Genomic DNA, 21533 nt, shown 5'->3' on the forward strand with positions numbered 1-21533 from the left:
CAAACAACCAAATGAAGAAGACCAAGACATTGCATGCCCTGATGCACAACCATTTTTTTCCTCAGAAGAGAAAGTTGAGTGGGGGTCAGCGCGTGCAGTCACTCCTCCAAAGCCAATGTGTACTCAGGGAAATGTGGAAACAGTGCTTCCAGCTGCCAGTACTTATTGTAATATAGAGTGATATAGAGTCCATTCAGGAGACGGACAATTAAGAGAAAGAGGAGGCTAAAGAGGATGCAGTATTCAATTTGCCATGGAGAAGCAGGGAGAGTCATGATAGCAACTCACAGGGGAGAAAGGAAGAAGCAGACGTTGCAGTATAGCACCTTGCCAAGGCAGCAAGTAGGGTGTTGCAGAAAAACAAAAGGGCAGTGCAACCTCTCTCAGCTACTACAAGTCACAGCAGCAGGAACATCAGGCCCACAGATAGATCTGCTTACAGAACTTGTGCAGCCTAGGCATTCTTTGAAACTGCAATTAATGCCAGAAGAGTGTTCATCTGTAAGATCTGAGGTGTTTAAAATGAACCAAGAACATAAAAAACCTCAACATAACATTTATGAACAGTCACATGAACTCCTACTACTCGCTGCTATCAACAGACCACCTGAGCCAGTGAGCAAAAACTCAGCATCATCCTGCTCCCTCTTTCACTGTTGTAGCTGTCTCTTCCTCCATCTCCCTCCCTGTTCATGCAGTAGGCTCTGAGCACAGAGAGGCAGTTTTGTAGCATGCCTACATCAGGCCTCTTTTCCACAATTGATGATCGTGCTGCAGGCTTCAGAACCAGGAGTAGACTTTAGAGCAGAGGTTGAGCCGCTACCATTACCACTGCTTTCACCGATATCAATTTTTACCCCAAATTTCAGTGTGTCCCAGGTCAGTAGCTAGCCCTGCATCCCTCAGCTATAGAAACATAAAAAAATACCACCCCAACCATCCATGAGCACAAAGCCTGAATGCACGCATTGCACAGCTGCTTGCAATAGAAATACCGCCCCTCAGGTAAGTGAACACAGACGCCTTCCACAACATGATGCTCCATGCTAACCAACAGTTCCAGATGTCCAGCCACCATTTATTTGCCCAAAAAGACATGCCTACCCTGTACTGCCATATGAGTGAAATTGTGTCTCACATTGCAGAATGCTGTCAGTAGCAGGGTGCACCTGAACATGGACATGAGGTCCAGCAAGCACTGGGTCAATGTTCTGTAGATGAAGCTGAAAATGGTGGTACACATTTCATGGTCACCCCAAGAGTTGTGGGACATTAATCCTTGTCTGTCCCTTCCTTACCTTGCCCTACTTTTCTTTCTCCACCTCTTCATACCACCTTTCAACACCTTCCACATCAGTACAGATGTCTATATGTGGCAAAAATTCCATACAGTGGTGCACGTGGTAAATGCCAAAATGCTGTCCTAAAACTCATATGTCTAGGGGAGCGCAGTCACATAGCTGAAGAACTGCTAATAGCTTTGCAGGCCCAAGCTGACTTCGCACAATCTGAAGCAAAGCAAGGTTGTGTGTGACAATAGGGCCAACCTGCTGGTAGCCTTTTGCTTCAGCAATCTCACAAACATACCTTGGCTGGCCATTGTAATGAATCTGGTAATGCAGTGCTTCCTAAACAGTTAGCCAGGTTTGCTTCCACTGCTGAAAAAGGCCAGGAAACTGTACTCATACTTTTGGCATTTATACCCAGCCACCTCTCGTCTGGTAGAGGTGAAGCCACAGTTTAGGCTACCACCCAACTATCTCATCAGTGATGGGATTCCACGTTGCATATGTTGAAGAGGGTATACCAGCAGTAAAGAGCGATCATGGAGTACCAGATGGTGTATGCCATTAGCAGATGCTGTATGGAGGATGGACACTTGATGCCTGTGGAGTGGCTGCAGATAAAAGACATATGTGCCGTTTTAGCCTGCTTTTAGGATGAGACCAAAATTATTTGTCTTGATGAAGCATTGAGCAGTATGACCATCTTTGTTGTCTGCCTGCTATAACAGATGCTACAGGGCCTCAGGGTAAATGATGCTGTTGCAGCCATTCTGAGGCCTGCACCTTGCTGGCAGGCCAGACCAGGTTTTGGGTGTGCCCTTGCTTCTCCTGGAGCTGAGGGGTGTGGTAGTTGCAGAAGTAACATCAGTCAGAACCTGGTGCTGAGTAGCTTGGCTCCTACTTAAACAGTGCCAGCATGATCTCCTGTGCTGGTCAATCCTTCAGTTACCTTTGGATGGCGACAGAGGAACACACCTTTTATGCTTTGTTTGTTTTGCCTTTCTTTGGTACTAGGGCTCCCTGATAGGGACTTGTCAGTGGCCCAGGCACGCGTGCAGACTCGCACTTGTCAGAGCGGTCGGTCCGCCGAGTAGGCAGGGCCCCCTCCTGGGTTAGGGGACTATAGGGAGAGAATTCCCCTTAGTTTTATGTTTCATTTTGCACTGTTGTGCCTTTTGTTTGTGTTTTGGAGGTTGCCCGTCCTGAGGACGCAACAGATTGACCAGCCCTTACCTACTCAGGGAGATTCTGTGTTGTTAACATGAATCCCCTTGAGGTTTTTTTGCACCAGCTCGGCACGCTGGCTGCTGAGGTCGCTGAGATTAAACAGCGAAAACTTGCACTGCAGGTTCCCAGCAAGGAACCAAAAATTGAGCTACCTGACTGTTTTTCTAGTGATAGGCAGAAATTCGGATCCTTTTGAGAGGCCTATAAGCTCTATTTCAGACTGCGTCCTAGCTCTTCAGGGGACAATGCCCAGAGGGTGGGCAGTGTAATGTCCAGACTGCAGAGGGCTCCACAGGCATGGGCGTTTTCATTACCTCAACGTCTGAGGCTCTGACCTCAGTAGATAACTTTTTTGCTGCTTTGGGTCTTATTTTTGACGACCCCGATAAGATAGCGGTGGCTGAGGGAAATATCAGACGTTTGCGACAGAAAGATTCCACTTTTGAAGATTATTGTGCTAAGTTTCGACGTTGGGCAGCAGAAACTCAGTGGAATGACCCTGCTTTACAGAGCCAGTTCCATTGTGGTCTGTCCAATGAGATCAAGGACGTACTGGTATGATATCCAGTACCTCGCAGTCTAGATGAGGCCATGTCTCTGGCTATTAAAGTTGGGAGACAGATCAGGGAGAGGCATCAGGAACTGTCTACGGATCCCAGCCTCCTACCTACAGGTATGGAAGAGCCCACGCAGCTGGGGTCTCTAGCTGGCAGGGTTAGGAGGAGAAGGACGGTACAGTTTAATGGCCGATGCTTTGTCTGTAATCGTACAGGTCATATGGCTCAGTTTTGCCCACGTTGTAATGCTCAGTGGGAAAAACTAGATGGCCTGGAGGTTAGAGGAAAGGTCCCTCTAGGCCATCAGATTGCTTGGGTATCCTCTTCCAGGCTGGTACTTCCCGCTGAAATTCGTTGTGGCAGTGTTGACAGTCCCATACGAGTCTTTTTGGATTGTGGAGCTAGTATTAATTTAATATATCAGGAGACTGTCAAACGTTTAGGCTTAGAGATGAGTGCTTTGGATTTTCCCATCCCTGTGTCCGCCATTGATGCTGCTCCACTATCTCAGAGAAATCTGAGTTTTTGCATACCTAATGTCCATTTAAGGATTGGGCTGTTCCACATGGAATGTATAACACTATATGTCATGGAATCCCTCCCTACGCAAGTAGTTTTGGGGTTGCCCTGGCTGCGCTTACACAACCCAGTAGTGGACTGGGAAAGCGGGGACATTGTTAAATGGAGCCCTGGTTGTCTGTCCGGTTGCATTTCTGCTGATATAGCCTACATTCAGGCAGAGGAGTTGCCTGAATTTATCGCTGACTTCTCTGATGTGTTTTCCCAAGAGGGGGCAGACAAATTACCACCGCACAGAAAGGGGGATTGTGCCATTGAACTTCTCCCTGACTGCAAGTTCCCCAAGAGTCGCATGTTCAACATATTGGCCCCTGAGAGACAGGCGCTCAAAGATTATATGCAGGACAGCTTGAGAAGGAATCATATACGACCATCTAATTCCCCACTAGCAGCTGGTTTCTTTTTTGTTAAGAAAAAGATGGCAGGTTACGTCCCTGTGTTGACTTTAGGGAATTGAACAAAATCACGAAACGCAATCCATACCCTCTCCCCCTTATTCCGGATCTGTTTTCGCAGTTGAATGGCTCCAACTGGTTTTCCAAACTAGACTTGCGCGGGGCATATAATTTAATCCGGATTAAGGAGGGGGACGAGTGGAAGACTGCGTTTAATACCCCAGAGGGGCATTTTGAGAGTCTGGTGATGCCTTTTGGTCTCACTAATGCCCCTGCTGTATTCCAGTCCTTGATCAATGAGGTTCTCTCTCAATTTGTGGGCAGATTTGTACTAGTATACTTGGATGATATTTTGATCTTTTCTCCGGATTTTGAGTCCCATGTTTCTCATGTTCGCCAGGTCCTCCAAGCTTTGCGTGAGAATTGTTTGTTCGCCAAAAGAGAAAAGTGTGTGTTTGCTGTACAAGAGATCACATTTTTGGGGCATATAATTACCCACAAAGGGTTCATGATGGATCCTGAGAAGGTCTGAGCTGTACAGGATTGGGTCCTACCAGAAAATGTGAAAGCCTTACAAAGGTTCTTGGGGTTCGCCAACTATTACCGTACATTCATTAGGAATTTTTTGGTGATAGTTAAACCTCTCACTGATATGACTAAGAAGGGGTGCTTTCCTACTAAATGGTCGACGGAAGCTATGCAGTCATTTCAGAGATTGAAGAGGTGTTTTGCTACTGCTCCGGTGCTGGTGCAGCCAGATTCTTCCAGGCCCTTTATTGTTGAGGTCGATGCTTCAGAGGTGGGGGTTGGAGCAGTTCTATCTCAGGGAATGGAGACATTGCAAGATCTCCGCCCGCGTGCATTCTTCTCCCGCAAATTTTCGTCTTCGGAGCGAAATTATGACATTGGGGACAGGGAATTGCTGGCGATTCGGTGTTGGCCGGGCATCCGGGGATTAATATTACCCGTAAGTTACTCTCGAGAACCTATTGGTGGCCGTCATTACGACGGGATACTTCAGTTTTGTTTCGTCATGTGAGGTGTGTGCCAGAACCAAGTCATCCCGCTGTCGGCCAGCCGGTATGTTATGGCCGCTGCCTATTCCTAAGAGACCATGGACGCATTTGTCCATGGACTTCATTACGGATTTACCACCTTCCGATGGCAACACTGTTGTGTGGGTGGTAGTCGACCGGTTTAGTAAAATGTGCCATTTTGTGGCACTCCCGGTTTACCTAATGCCAAGATGTTGGCGAGTTTGTTCATTTGCCACATCGTTAAACTACATGGTTTGCCAGAGAATATAGTCTCCGATTGCGGCGTACAATTTGTGTCTAGCTTTTGGCGAATAGTCTGCTCTCATTTGGGTGTCCAGCTTTCGTTTTCCTCGGCATACCATCCTGAGACCAATGGGCAAACTGAGAGGTGTAATCAGAACCTGGAGCAGTATTTACGTTGTTATGCCTCGGAAAATCAGGAGGACTGGTCGAAGTTCTTACCACTAGCCGAGTTTGTTTTAAACAATAGACCACTGGAGGCTGGGGACTTCACCGTTCTTTTGTAACTACGGATTTCACCCATGTTTTGGCCCCCTTTCCAAGAGGGTTTCGGAGGTACCAGGAGCAAATGAGCTTTGTTCCGATACTGAGGCCGGATGGGCGGAAGTCCAGAAAATTTACAGCGATCCGTTCGGCGCAGCAAGCGAGTTGCAGACAGTCACCGCTCTGAGGGGGCGGGATTCTGTGTTGGAGACTTGGTGTGGTTGTCTACCAGAAATATAACACTCAAACAACCATCCGCTAAACTGGGCCCGCGATTTATCGGTCCGTTTAAAATAATTGAGAAGATTAACGCGGTGGCCTTCCGGTTAGAAATTCCCAGCACGATGAAAATTAACAATGTGTTCCATAAATCTCTGCTCAAAAGATTCATTGATTCTGGGAATCACTCACCACCCCTGGCTCCTGTGCTAGTGGATGGGGAGGAGCAGTTTGTAATCAGTCGCATTCTGGACTCCCATCTAGTTAGGAATTCCCTGCAGTACCTGGTGCACTGGCGCAGTTATGGCCCAGAAGAGAGGTCATGGGTTCCTGCAGCGGGTGTTCATGCAGATCGTCTGGTAAAAAATTTTCATAGATCAAACCCTGGTCGTCCTGGTCCTAAGGGTCCTGGGGCCCCTTCTAGAAGGGGAGGTACTGTTGCAGCTGTTCTGAGGCCTGCACCTTGCTGGCAGGCCAGACCAGGTTTTGGGTGTGCCCTTGCTTCTCCTGGAGCTGAGGGGTGTGGTTGTTGCAGGAGTAACGTCAGTCAGCACCTGGTGCTGAGTAGCTTGGCTCCTACTTAAACAGTGCCAGCATGATCTCCTGTGCTGGTCAATCCTTCAGTTACCTTTGGACAGCGATGGAGGAACACACCTTGGCTGACGCTTCTAGCTAAGCTCTTTTATGCTTTGTTTGGTTTTCTGTTTTGCCTTTCTTTGTACTAGGGCTTCCTGATAGGGACTTGTCAGTGGCCCAGGCAAGCGTGCGGGCTCACACTTGTCAGAGCAGTCGGTCCGCCGAGTAGGCAGGACCCCCTCCCGAGTTAGGGGACTATAGGGAGAGAATTCCCCTTAGTTTTATGTTTCATTTTGCACTGTTGTGCCTTTTGTTTGTGTTTTGGAGGTTGCCCGTCCTGAGGACGCAACAGATGCATTGTTGGCACAGGTGGAGGAGGAAGAGATAGCAGTCTGTCAACTGTCTGCCCAGTCCACCATTACACAACATCGCAGGGAGAGTGGCTTTAGGCAATAAAGCAAGGCATCTTCTCAAATGCATTTCTACATTCACGAGATAAGTATTAGAGGAGGTAGGAGGGGGATAATATAGGTTCAGAGACAGGTGAGGGAGCTATACAACGTTTTTACATCCATCATTAACCCCAGCTATTCTACGTGGATTGTGGGACCGACAAGAGGATACTCTAAGGCCTGACCCCAAGGAATATGGGCCATCATATTTGAGGCATATGAGTGCTTTTATGTTTCAGTGCTTGCAGAAGGACCATCGCATAGCCCACATCCAAACATCAAATCATTACTGGGTGGCCACCTGCCTTGATCCCTTCTACAAGGCCAAGATGACAAACCTCATTCCAGCAGTGGAGAGAGACATCAAAATGCAGCACTACCAGAACAGACTATTAAGCAGCTTAAGAACAGCATTTCCCCATGGCCACAGGAATACATCTGCAATGGATTGTAGCACTGCGATTCATGGCAGATAGGCAGGAAGCTGCAGCAGCACCACCGGCGATGGCAGAGGGGGTCTAACAGAGGTGTGGCATAGTTTTTTCAGCTCATTGCAGCCTGCAGCAAAAGCTCAGGGTAGGACTGACAGTCACAGACAGCACTTATCCATCATAGTCTAAGAGTATGTCAGCTCCTGCGTGGATGTACTCAGACAGGGCATTGGCGCCTTTGACATTTAGGTGTCTAAGCTGAATGAGTGACCAGAGCTTGCACAACATGCTATAGAAGTGCTTGCTTGTCCTGCTGTCCGTGTGAAATCAGAAAGGATGTTCAGTCCATCTGGGGGTGTGATAACTGACTGACGCATCTGCTTGTCCATAGGCAATGTGAATTGCCTGATGTTTCTAAAAATGTACCAGGCATGGATTTCAACTGATTTCTGCACCCCCATTTCAGATTCCACTAATTACTTAGCATGCTGTCAATTTTAAAACAAGCAACATACCTGCTGTCTTGCGCAGCAAAGTTTTTGGTAGCTCTACAGCTGTTCCTTGGAGTAGGCCCGTGCCTAAGTGTTGTGTTCGCCCCGCAAAATTTGAACTTGGAAAATTTCTGACATTGCATTTAAAACAAGAAGCACACCTGCTGTCTAGTCTAGCAAACGTTTTGCTAGCTCCACAGTTTTTTCTTGGAGTAGGCCCGGGCTTGAGTGTTGTCTTCATCTTGCAGAATTTTTCCTTGTAAAATTTATGACATTGCTTATAAATCAAGCAGCACACTTACTGTCTTTCTTGGTGCAATTTCTGATGTAGGACACCCTATGTGAGCCTTCTTTAGATTTCTGTGACACCCCTGTGCTACGATTGATCTGTAGACCACTGTACACTATTTTAACCAATTTTTGGGAGGAGCACAGTGTTCCCCAGATGTGTGGTTGTATTTCCATTAAATTTGGTGAGTTTTGACTGCATCAGCAAACTTCTAGAGGGCAAAGTAGTGAATCCAATTTTTACTGCCATTAACTTGAATGCAAGTCGAAAACAATCGCCCCGAGTCAGGAGGATTTTTATGAATTCAGCCTTATAACAACATGAACCAATTATTCCACTAATCGCTCATCACTACTAATGGGTGATGATGATTATCCATTCAGTTGCATCCGACCCTTGGTCACTCCATGGATCAATGTCCTCCATGTATTTCTGTCTTTCACAGCTTCTTTCAATTCCGTGATTTACATGTTCATTGTGGCCTTGATTATATCTAGCCATCTTGTTCTTTGCTGTCCTGATCAAAATCAGGGTATATTCACACGGGTGAGTTTAACATCTGAGTTTCATTTGAGACTGCAATTGACAGAACTTGGACTCATTGGAGGGGCTGTAGCAGAATTACAAGTAATTCCCTATCCACAGGAGAATTAAAAGGGTTGTCCCGCGCCGAAACGGGTTTTTTTTTTTTCAATAGCCCCCCCGTTCGGCGCGAGACAAACCCGATGCAGGGGTTTTAAAAAAAAAAAGGATAGTACTTACCCGAATCCCCGCGCTCCGGTGACTTCTTACTTACTTTGCGAAGATGGCCACCGGGATCTTCACCCATGGTGGACCGCAGGTCTTCTCCCATGGTGCACCGTGGGCTCTGTGCGTTCCATTGCCGATTCCAGCCTCCTGATTGGCTGGAATCGGCACACGTGACATGCGGAGCTACGAGGAGCAGCTCTCCGGCACGAGCGGCCCCATTCAGAAGGGAGAAAACCGGACTGCGCAAGCGCGTCTAATCGAGCGATTAGACGCTCAAATTAGACGGCTCCATGGAGACGAGGACGCTAGCAACGGAGCAGGTAAGTGAATAACTTCTGTATGGCTCATATTTAATGCACGATGTACATTACAAAGTGCATTAATATGGCCATACAGAAGTATATAACCCCACTTGCTTTCGCGGGACAACCCCTTTAAGGTTCCTTGTCCTCCTCTTCTCATTACTACTGGTATGCTTCTCCCACCAACAGCATCACCACTTTAAAAAGGAGCTTTGGCGAGCAAGCACTGGCGGCGCTCCTTTGATTTCAATGAGGTTAACAGAAATACCTGAGTGCATGCCGCTAAGCTATATCTGGGAGCTGCATTGAAAATGAATGGAGCAACAGCATTCTGGCTTGACCTTCACACCATTCAATCTCTTCCTCATTGCAGGGGTTGCAGTAAGCCCGGTATGAGGAAGATGGGGGGGGTGCTGAACCTCTGTCTTCGGGATCACTGGAGGTTTGAGCGGTGAGATCCCCACGAATCAACAAGTTATCCTCTATCACGTGGATAGGAGATAGCTTGTGATTCTGGTACAACCCCTTTAGAGTTAATGCAGTCATTCACAAATGTGATTATTTTTTTTTCATGGACCAATTTTATGTTAAAAATTCCTATCATGTCCTATTTTGCTATGTTTTCCTGCACCAGAATCACCAATTAAAATCAATGGGTGCATAAAAAAATACTTGCTGGGCGTGTCTTCACGTCAGTGAGCATTTTCATTTACATCAATTAGGCCACCTTCCTTTTATTTTTACGCTCATGAAAAACAATGTACACTTGTATGACAATTGCCATTAAAAACACAATATAAACTGATTTAAAATGCATATACACTCGCAGTGAAATTGGTTGATATTTCACTGAATGAAATTGCACTCGCCTGCGTGACTAAGGCCTTGGAATTTTTTTAATTGAAAATATTGAAATTCTTATTCTATTTTCTAATTACAAAATATAGAATGATAACGAAAATTTAAAGGGCCCCATTTTTTCCCCATTCATTATGTAGCTAGTCCCCCAGTATATATAGGTCAGATAGTGTTACCTTGGTTAGTCATTCCTTTCTATCTGAAACTCCTGTCCTCCTTCTCATCAGATTGTAATGTGATCTCAATTCTAACCAGCTCAGATCTACTTGTTTTATATGTTAGTTTCTAGTTAGTTTCTGAGTCTGTGTGATGCTATTGCTATAGTCTCCTGAGCACAGCTTACCTCTAAACAATTTGATTTGGACCCCAAATCGCATATAGTATAGCAAATATTGATTTGCACTAACAGAGTGTACCACAGAAGCTGCCTAAAGGTAAACACAGACACTCTTGTCACAATTACTGATAATAATCACACAGCTCTTGTTACACAATTATAATAGAGGAGATCACAGCTCATCCTCCTGACTGTAGCTTATTTAGGCAATTATAGAAGGTAATGTTAATGAAACTGTTTCCCAGCAAGACGAAATAGTATAGCCTCTAGCTAATGTTGTTCTGATGCATCATGGGATTGATTTGAAAGTGAGAGTAAAAATTCTCACAATAAAGATGGTGCCGATAAGCACCAGACAGGAGGCTGCACTGCACTGAAGTGGCTGCAATACACAGAAGTATTCCAGAGTTTGACGGACAATCAGATGAGGAGGCAGGCATGGAAAAATGTGTTTTCACTGGAGTGGCCCTTTAAATCAATCTTCAGTCTTGAACAAGATTCACCCCATGCTTTCCATAGAGGAAACAAAAAAAACAGACAGAAATACCTAGCACAGCACACCTGCAAAGATACATTTTGCATGGGCGTTATATCCCCATGCAATACTTCATCTTTATGATTTATACTATAGGTTAATCAAACCCTGCCACCATCTGCTCGTACACCTACGATAGAAATGACCAGACTGACAGGCAGCAATAAGATTCTTTTGTTCACTGCTTGCAAATAAGAACTTGAACAATTGCCTAAAGTAAGCATTGATGTTGAAGTACTTTTAATTAAATTGCATTCAGAGCATACCCATGTACTATAAAAATAATGTACAGTCTGAATAATATTTCTTGGAGTTGCAAAACTAATTAAATACAATAGTTGTATTGGCAGCAGTTTAGACAAGAGTGCAACTCAGCTCTTTATGAGCAATTTCCATTTTTGAGCCGAACATTTGATCTTTATCCTCTGTTAAACCAACTAAAAGTGTGACTTTGAGAATCATCTAAGCATTTCATGGAGCCAATTAAAATAAATATTTCATCAGCATATTAATTGTAGACCCTGTCCATCCTGAGAAAATGGTATCGGAATTTTATATCTTGATAGGGCCAAATATGTTTGACCTTACAATAAAATAATATTTAAAACAATTAAAAATTAGGGATTTTTAAATTATATTTCTGAACTCCAACCCTTAAGTACCCCCAAACCGGTCATATTTTCATGATTTACTTAGCATTGCATCATAGAATTATTATCAGTGCATCATGAATTGTCGGCTGTTCTTTCTAGTGCACAAGAATGCATGAGCTGTTAGGGTGCATTCACATGGGTGATAAGATGGAGCGAGTTTGGTGAGTTGTGAGACACATAAAACTTGCACAAAAATAGAACCCATTCTTTTCAATAGGTCTATTTACATGGGCGATTTTTCTCTCGCAGCATGTTCTGTTTTTGTGCACAGTCGGAGTGTCTGTGCCCTGTGCATGGCGAGTCGCGCCCGAGAACGTCGGACGCCACTTACACTGAGGCAATTGCACCCTGAGACCTCGTTCACACGAGCGTTGTTTTCCGCACACCTATGTGCGCACAAACCCACCCGATGGTGATTTCACATGTCCGTGTTTTACAGGTGTGTAAATTCATGCACCTGCAAAAGATAAGACATGCGTGCACTGCATAGGTTCGTGCTGCACATAAATATTCCCGCAGGGAGTCCCCTCATCACTGAACCCTGTGACAGCACTGTCACAGTGTTCAGTGATGATGGCACTCCCCACAGGGATGAAAAAAGAATCCCCTGTCAAAGCTGTAACAGCTGTGCCAGAGGTCTGCGATGTTCTCCCATCGCTTTCAATGAGGCCGCCGCTGCTGCCAGTGGCCCCATTGAAAGCAATGGGATCCAGGCGACTACTGCATTGATCGTTCAGTGTAAATAGCAGCCGTTCAGTACTGAACGTACGCTATGTTAAGTCAATTGAGAGTGGCGTGGGAGAGCGAGGAGTGAAATTTCCTCCCGCCGCCCAGCTGTAAGCCAGTGCTTCTAGCTCCCATGCAGCAGCACGAGAGTGAGTATGTGCGGGGACGAGGGCACTGTGTATGGCATTGTTTGCCCGACATGTGTCCCATCTAAATGGGCCTTTACTCTGCGAAAAAACTAAATATCAGGTCACCTTCCGCTGCCACTAGAGAGAACATAAAAGCCTTGTATTTTTTATACAAGCTTATTGAACTTCACTTTTTTGCTGTCTGTGCACAAGATTTGCAACTCTGTATCAGAAAAATGAAGTTCTGACCGATATTAAGAAATTAGTGGTAAAAAAATAGTAGACATCCCTGCTAAAGAGATAAAATCTGTATAATTGCAATTATATTCTAAATCAAAAGGCTGTATGAAAACCCTATATTTGACAATTTCTAAAAGTTCATTATGAAGTGGCTCACTTGTAGGGCTCATTATCAGAAGGTCACACTTTTGACCTTTTAAACAGGCATTAAAATTGTATGAAGGCGTAATTTCAGATACTTCTTGCTATGATTCATAGAGCAAAGTCCTGCAAAACTGATGACTCCTATTAAATTGTTTTTAAAATTGAAATAAAATTAAAAACATGGCAAATCAAGACATGGCAAAGACACATATCTACTGCGTGTTTACGTCAGTATCACCCACTGTTTGTTTTTATTTTAGAGAAATGTTACTTTTCAGGCGCTTTTTTGTAGGTGTTTGTTGTGGCAAAAAACATTGTAGCCAGTTATTAGCAATAAGCATGAAAGGCACTACAGACCTGTGCGTCTCCCCCCCCCCCCCCCCCTCTTGCCCATTTTTTGGGTCTCTGGCATGTTTTTGGAATTGTAGTAAGCTGTAGGTTTGATATTTTATTCCTAGTGTTTTTGTACAGGCTCCTTTAAAGGAAACTAAAGGCACCAGAAATAAAAAGCATTTTAATAAATTTAAAAAAAGCAATATTAAAAACAATTCCATAAAAAGCAGGTACCAGTAAAAAACAATATTATATTATACCATGTGTATATCTTGCTCTTTCTTCCCATGAATTTTTTACGTGAAGGAAGCCTTACACGTCAACATTTGGCTAAATGTGTTGTCAGTGCAGAAGGGTTCTAATTACGTTCATCTAGCTGCTGTATTTTTATCATTGGTGTCTGAGTTTTGGAGGAAATCACTGTGCACCATATTTCTATTTGCTTATTTGCGATTTTGTCAAGACAACAGAGTTCTATCTTCTCCCATCAAAATGAGCACGCACACTATTAGGCCTCCTTCCCACGAACGGATTTCCGCCGCGTAATTCGCGGCGAAAATCCGCTGCGTTGCCCGCAGCTATTAGGTTCTATTGAACCTAATAGCACAATGCTCACGATGCGTAATTCCACCGCGGAATTACGCACCGCGATTTCTCCCGTCCTCACCCGCAGCATGCTCTATTTTCTGCGGGTGAGGACGGGCTGTACGCACTGACGGCTTCCATTGCAGTCAATGGAAGCCGTCCATTCACGCTATCTCCCGCTGTAACCAGCGGGAGATAGCGTGAAAAAACGCTTTCCCGCCCACCGCCGAGCGTCATATGACGCCAAATGACGCGGTCCGGCCGCGTCACGTGACACGGCCGGCCGTGCACGTGACACGGCTGGTGACGCGAGGGCGGTGGGCGGTGACGGGCGGTGACGCGCGGCGGTGGGCGGGGAAGCGATTTCACGCTATCTCCCGCAGGTAAGTATAGGGGCTCTGGGGGGCGCCGTGACGGGCTTCACAGCGGAATATTACGCTGCGGAGCCCGTCACGCTCGTGGGAAGGAGGCCTTAGGGGTTTACCTAGCATTTCTGCTGCCCAAGACAAACAGCAAAATGGCAACCCACCCCCAACCCCCCAAAAAACAAGGTAGACTTTTGGAGATCTAGAGCAGGGAAATCCTAGTTTTGCCTGGGGCACATGTTGCAGTTGTCCTCCTCCCCCCTAGCTACTCTTTGTAGTAGTAATGTAGAAGAAACTTTGTAGTAGTAATATAGACGGGCACTGTATTATTTCTAGATAAAAATTATTTTATTTTATCAATGACTGGCATTTTCTGCCATCTGACAACACTAAAAAGTTTACCATAGAACAACAAGGTTCTATCTGTACATATGAATCAGTCATGGGCTCAGAAAAAAAAGTTCTATCTGCAGACTCGACCCCCTACAGTCTGGCTTCCACCCCCTACATTCGACACAAACTGCCCTTACAAGGGTGTCAAACGACCTCCTGACAGAAAAATCGAGGGGTGATTACTTCCTACTGATCCTCCTCGGATCAAAACTGCTTCTCCCTTCTCCTCCGGGTCCTTAGCTGTGTTTGACAGCCAAGGACCAAACCTGCTCCTACTTGATTACAGAAGCAGAAGCTTTAATCCTGTGCCGTACTTTTGCTATCAGCCGAGATTAAAGCCCAGGACCAAGCCCCGATAATTTATCGAGCTTAGTCCTTAAGGGGTTAAAGAACATAAACTTACAAAGACATCCTGGAAAGGTTACACTTTACATTTTTCCATGTGTGTTTTCTGTATATATAAAAAAATGTGTAACACACAAAACATCAGAATAGTGAGCTTGCAGTTTCCTTCAATTAGATATAAGCCACCGCACATCCTTGTGAAATGACATTCAGGTTAAATTTTAAAGCTTTAGCACAGCAGTTTCCCCGGCTATCTTGGCATTGGGGCAGAATACATTGGAAAGCATTATTGCAGATGCTACCACTGCTAATACCTCACATAGCAGCATTGCCTGCAGTAGTGACAATGATCCTTCAGCGTATTCTAGCTGATCTACAAATTACTCTCAAAGGCTTAGAAGACTCTTCTCATTCTTGGCAATGGCTCAAACTGATCCAAGATGAATAATTCATGTTTCACCTCAGTAGAAAAATGCATTTAATCTGTACTTCTTGTTCCAAGAAAAGATATTCCCTGATTGTGATTGACCTCTCACTTCACATAGTGGATGTGCTCATTTGATTTAATTGTGCTTTAAATACAGAAAAAAGTGAAAACTTTTTGATTTTTCACTTTGCCAATCTTGTATATACAAAGCAGTACCACAATTATCAATGAGATGAATGTAATGTAATTAAAATGAATGGCATTAAACATTGGCTTCTTTAACCCCTTAAGCCGCGGTCAGACAAAAGTGTTTTTTTCACACCTATGCACACAAAAAAAAGCGTCTATTAGAACCATTGGTTTCCTATAAAGTGTTACCATTTCCATTTTTTAGAGGCACAAAATACTCGCACCTGCAAAAGATAGGACATGTGAGTGCCAATTCACGCGCATTTTGCACATCCGTGGGGTGCTTTTTTTTTTGCGTACATAGGCTCACAAAAAGTAATGCTCGTCTGACCCAGGCCTTAGGGCGGATTCAGACGAGCATGATTTTCTTCCCTTAGGCTAGTTTCACACGGGCAATTGAGACAAAATCGCCACTTTTTTCCTACGATTTTTTAGCATCAGTGGTGCTTTTTCTCACAAAAAACTTTGCTGTCACTTGCGATTTTCTCGCAGGTTTCTTTCACACGATTTTCAGCGCAAAAGTCAATAGAACTTTCTAATGTTAGAAAGGCATTGCAAAAATGCTTTGCGATGCAATAAAAAGGAGGCTCCATAGGGAAACATGGGAGATTTTAAAGAAACGCAAAGCGCAGAAAGATGGGACATGTTGCAATTTTTTTTTCTCGCAACATCACATGAGTGAAAACAATACAAATGTGAAGGAAACTATTGAAAAACATTAGTTTCCTAATTCTGCGCTTTTACTTACTCTCGCATCTTGCAATAATCATGCAAATTTATCGCTCGTGTCAAACCACCCTCATACTACCATGATAATCACAACCGTAGAACGGGAAAAGACCTCTATGGGATTTCAGTGGTTTCGTTTTCACCACTTCTTTTCCTGGCCATGATTTGTACAGACAGGAAAAGATAGGACCTGCCCTATCTTCCCCGCACGTACTTAACCCTTTCCAATCCATTGTCTGACGTCTTCCAACATTCTGATTGAAGCCTGTACAGCTCCAATGTCGGAAGACATCCAGTAGGGTATGTAAGCTCGTTGGAGCAGGACCCTCGCCCCCACTGTTTCCATCAATTGATTACTACTTGTATTCTTGGTTTTATTTCTGTTCCCCTGGTCTTGTAAGCTCTGCGGAATATGTTGGTGCTATATAAATAGAAATGATCATTATTATTACTATGTATTGGCTTTAATAGGATATTATTACTGTGTGAGAGCACGAAGGGGGCACAAATTCTGCGTAGGGCTTTAACCCTTTCCAATCCACTGTCTGACGTCTGAAGACAATATGATTTAAGGCTGTACAGCTCCAATGTTGAAAGACGTCCGTTGGGGTTCTCTTGCTGTATATTGCCAGCCTGTCTGCTGACAGAGCCAATCCAACATGTCACCTCATGCAGTACTGGCTTTAGCCAGCAGATAGTGCCGTTGTATAATGGCAGAAAAAGAGTAAGCCCCCCTAGGAAAACCAGGATACACATTGGATTGGAAAGGGTTAAGAAGAGTACTATTATTGTTTAGTGCACAGAAGATGCTGTTTGAAAGGGTACTATTTATCTGCCAGTATTGTTTCCATGGTTGCTGCCTGTATAAAATTGTTTTGGAGAATAATTATAGTTATGACACCACTATTTCCAAAGAACAGTATTTGGGGGCAATTTGTCCCAAAGCAGGTACAGTAATAGGGGTGAATAGGGCAATAGCAATGTTATATCATAACTATATGCGTACACAGATCTCTTTTTTGGGTAGTAATGAAAATACATATGCCTTGGGGATTTTGATCCTGTTTGTGCTACCATATTCTGAGAGCTATATCGTTACTTTTCCATCCAGAGAGCAGTTCAAGGGTGTATTTTTAGCAGCACGTGTTGATGCTTCCATTAATACAATTTTGGGGTACATTTGACTTTTTGATAGCTTTTTATTCTGAGAGGTTAAGACCTAATTTCAGCCTAATAAAGATAGGAGACCTGGGGGCCGTTCTTAGGCCCCTGGCTGCCATAACAATCTATCAGCACCTTGCGATCACATTGTGGTCATGAAGTAAGTAGAGACATCTTCCTTCTGTCAAACCTCTTAGGCCCAATGTCCACAGGCAAACGTGGAATCCACGCATGCTGTGGACATTAGGCCTTAAATACAATGGTTATTAAAGCCTGCAAAATCTAAGAAGGTTAAATGGCTAGGATCAGAATTATTTCTGCAGAGTGTCAGCTATAGATTATAAAATATTCTGTTAATACTGTGAATACCCCAATATTAACTAGTGTACACCCTAAATAATTCAAATGCATAATTAATATATAATGGTGGAATAGTAGGGTTCGATAGTTGCTTCAATGGCTAGAGAGGAATAACAGACACAACAAAACTTTCTTACTAAAAGAGGGGTTTACAAATGAACATATATTCCCTTTCTGCAAGTCATCCTAATTATTAGGTAGAGGTGCTGACTTACCTTCCTTGTACTGGATTTGGACCAAAGTCTTCTCCAAAGGCAACACAACAATCCTGCCCATTCTGATAAGACTTGTCCCGCTCAATCTTAGCATCAGCTGCTCTCTGAAAGCTCTCTAGAAGTATGAGCTCATTGAAGTCATTGGCGACAGCTGCTGTGCCCATTCGATCACTCAAGTTGGAATGATGTGAAGTATTTGGCTGAGTTCGCTCCACTTCCAGGTTTCTTATACATGGGACTTCATTATTCTCAAGGTACATTTTACAGCTGAGGAGAACTTTTCTTACCTATAAAAACAGAAAATAATCAATATTCTGATAGTTGTATTCCATTCAGTCGGTTGCTCAAGCTGTGACTATCTCATGATCGCAGAGCATTAATCAATCTTTTTTTTCCCCATAGGATAGGCAATAAATTATTTTTGTGGGTAACCCCTTTAGGACCATAAAAACTACTAAAAGATTTCTTTATATGAATAATCACATGATATATATTTTAAGTCATTACAAAAACAGACTTGCACCACTTTTACATAACAGGATTGTGGTCAGCATTTTGCATAAGTTGGGGAAATGGAAATTCAGGAATGGAACACAGGCTGAGAAAACCTGTAATAGAAGATTTGTACATGTCCCCTGTTTTGGGTCCACTCCTAGTTTTGGCACATAGCAATTTGACTGAAGAAATTTCTAAGGCCTCGCTCACACTGGTGTATTTGCGCCACGTATTATGTGCACAATTTTTGCATGTGTAGTACACAGTGCATAGAACCCATTGATTTGATGAGCGTATTTTTTCGCACGATGGGAAAAATATGTGGCATATGCTATTTTGGTGTGTATTAAGCATTAAAGTGTATGGCCCAGCACAAATAGGCAGTAAATACGTAGTTCTGGGAAACCATGTTTCATACTCACCGAATCCCATATTCTTGCACTGTGTCCCCACAAAGTTGTTGTGCCCACACAGCATGACTCTTTTTAGGGCTCCTACCCACTTGTGTTTTTTTAACGCTGCGATATTGCTGCATTTTTTTAATGTGATTGTCAATGGGACTTTTATAATGTTAAAAACGCATCGCACAAAAATCGCAAAGCACAAACTTGCGATGCGTTTTTAACATTAGAAAGTCCCATTGACAGTCGTGTTAAAAAAAACTCAAGTGGGTAGGAGCCCTTAGCAGGCTCTGTGAATGCACTCTCCCATAGAGTCGGTAAATCTAGTTTATGGGGCTGAAAGGTGATTACAGATATCCTTTATGAAAGCAGCAGTGATGCAGGAAACAATGTAGATCTAGTCTCCCTTGATGCAGCTCAATGGTTTCTCTGAGAGGCATGCAGTGTGATGATGTCATTGTGCCCCTATGACATTTTCCTGAAGCCTAGAAAGAAAACAACCAACCCTTCCTGCCTTCCTGCTTTTGAATAACTGCATTGGAGAAGTGAAATTTCCAAAATGGGGAATTAGGGCATTCAGAAGGCACATAGTGGGGCACTTTATATTCAAGGGGCACATAGTGTGGGACTTTTTATTCATTGTGTGGCATGGTTTTTACTTTGAAGGCACAGCATTCAGCATATGTTTACTAAGACGCTCAGCATTCTATTTAGGAACACAGTGATGGCATCTTTTTATTTAGGGGCACATTTTCTATTCCAAAAGTACATTATGGGGCATATTTTTATTCAGGGACACAACATGAGGCGCACTTTTATTGATAGGCACAATGAGGGGCATATTTTTATCCGGGATACAGTGTAGGATATTTTTTAATCTGGAGGGCCAATATGTGTTACTATTACTTTTAGGGGCATTATGTGCATATGTCCGGCAAACTCTGCAGAGATGAGTCATGATCAGAAGAAGCCGTCTGGATCAGGTGGAAAAGAAAAGGAAGAGAATGACTCTACTCACAGATGATGTGTGTATGTCACTAAATATACATGTTTGTTCTCCATCTGACTGGCATACCATTATTAAGGTTATACTGGGGAGTGAAGTTTTACATTGTATGAACCTGTATGGTAGTGGGTCAACCTAACTTTGGAATTGATCTGTCCACACACCTCATTTTTGGCTGATTCATAAAATCTTTTACTTTCAGCATCAATGCATGGTGACCATACTCTTTTTGTCACAGTTACTGGTGATGATCACACAGCTCCTTAAAAAAGAACATAACAACGGTGCGAAAAAATATCAAAAGTTGGATTTATTCCTCCATCACCAGCTGCCACTTTTCAACTTATCGGTCTTTGTCAAGCACTGACAGGTCAAATCGTTGCTGCTGGTGATGGAGGAATAAAACCAACATGTACTATGATTTGCATCTTTATGCTATCACATATTCTTTTTTAAAGTGCTATTTTGGTTCTTTGGATTCTGGGCCATTTAGTGATTTTGTATAATTGATCCTGGCTTGCTATAGGAGTGTTGCTGCTGAAATAGACTTTATTATCCAGCTCCCACAGCTTCTGTCACAGTTATAATAGAGGAGATCACAGCTGATTCTCCTGACTAATGGTCTGTAGTTTATTCCATTGACTATTTAAGGTTATGATAATTAAACTGTTCCCCCCAGCAGACAGAATTGTATAGCTTCTAGCTCATGCTGTACTGAGACATCATGGGATAGATGTGAAACTAAAAGTAAAAATTCTCAGCCTTAAAGGGGTTTTCCAGGTAGAATACTACTGATGACCTATCCTCAGAATAGGTCATCAATAGTTGATTGGCTGGGTTCCATTGCTAGGGTCCCCGACTGATCAACTGAGCAGGCACATGCTGTCAGCGCCACTATAACAGAGGTCGGAGCGGAAGTCTCTGTGCCGACCTCTGTGTAGTGGTCGGCGTTTGTAACTGCAGGGACAGCTCACGTTGATTTAAATGAGAACCGTTCCTGCAGTTACAAGCGCTGGCCACTACACGGAGGTTTCCGCTGCTTCTGCTCCGATCTCGGTGTATTTGCAGAGCTGATAGCATGCGCCCGCTCAGCTGATCGGTCGAGGTCCCGAGTGATGGACCACAGCCGATCAACTATTGATGACCTATCCTGAGGATGGGTCATCAGTAATATTCTTTCTAGAAAACCCCTTTAAGATGGTGCCCAAAAAGCATTAGACAGGGAACTGAACTTAATGGAAGTGACTGGAATACACAGAGGAGAAATCCAAAGTGTGACAGGTATTCAGGTGAGGGAGGCAGGCATGGAAAAATGTGTGTTCGATGAAGTGGTCCTTTAGTGTATAGTTCTATGTACACAAAGCCATATTTGACAGAAGGCAAAGCACGCAATGAATGGACAAATCCTAATAGAGATAACCAATGTAATTTATTGTCATTTGTGCAGGGCTCATTATAGGGGATGGCTGACTAGGAAATTGCCCAGCAACCCATGTCCTAGGAGGTCTATGGAGGATAGGACCCCTAGTGATTTTGCAATTTATCCTTTCACTACCTTAAAAAGGGCCCCAGCTTCTATAAAACTGGTCTCACATATGTGAACAAGTCTGTGATTCCCTTCATAGTTTTGAAAGTGTCTTCAGAAAATACATTTCTCTGCTTTGAAATTAATGAATAAGTAGACATAGCGGAGGAAGCGTATTAAGAACTTACATTAAAGAAAGCTAGCACACAGTCTAATTTTGATGGGTTCTATATTTGGACAATACCACAAAGAATATCCTAATTTACACTTTATGAATACACTTTATAT

General features: G+C 43.7%; 1 protein-coding gene across 1 annotated transcript in view; it reads right to left on the minus strand.

Moving 5' to 3' along the window:
* OCA2 (OCA2 melanosomal transmembrane protein) overlaps window positions 1–21533 on the minus strand; it is a 277343-nt gene that overhangs the window by 219479 nt on the left and 36331 nt on the right. The window contains exon 2 of the mRNA XM_066579296.1: window positions 17819–18105. Coding sequence (XP_066435393.1) covers window positions 17819–18078 — 260 coding nt within the window. The 5' untranslated portion in view covers window positions 18079–18105. The remainder of the gene's footprint in view (window positions 1–17818; window positions 18106–21533) is intronic.

This window comes from Eleutherodactylus coqui, chromosome 1, assembly GCF_035609145.1.
Source record: "Eleutherodactylus coqui strain aEleCoq1 chromosome 1, aEleCoq1.hap1, whole genome shotgun sequence".
NCBI lineage: Eukaryota > Metazoa > Chordata > Amphibia > Anura > Eleutherodactylidae > Eleutherodactylus > Eleutherodactylus coqui.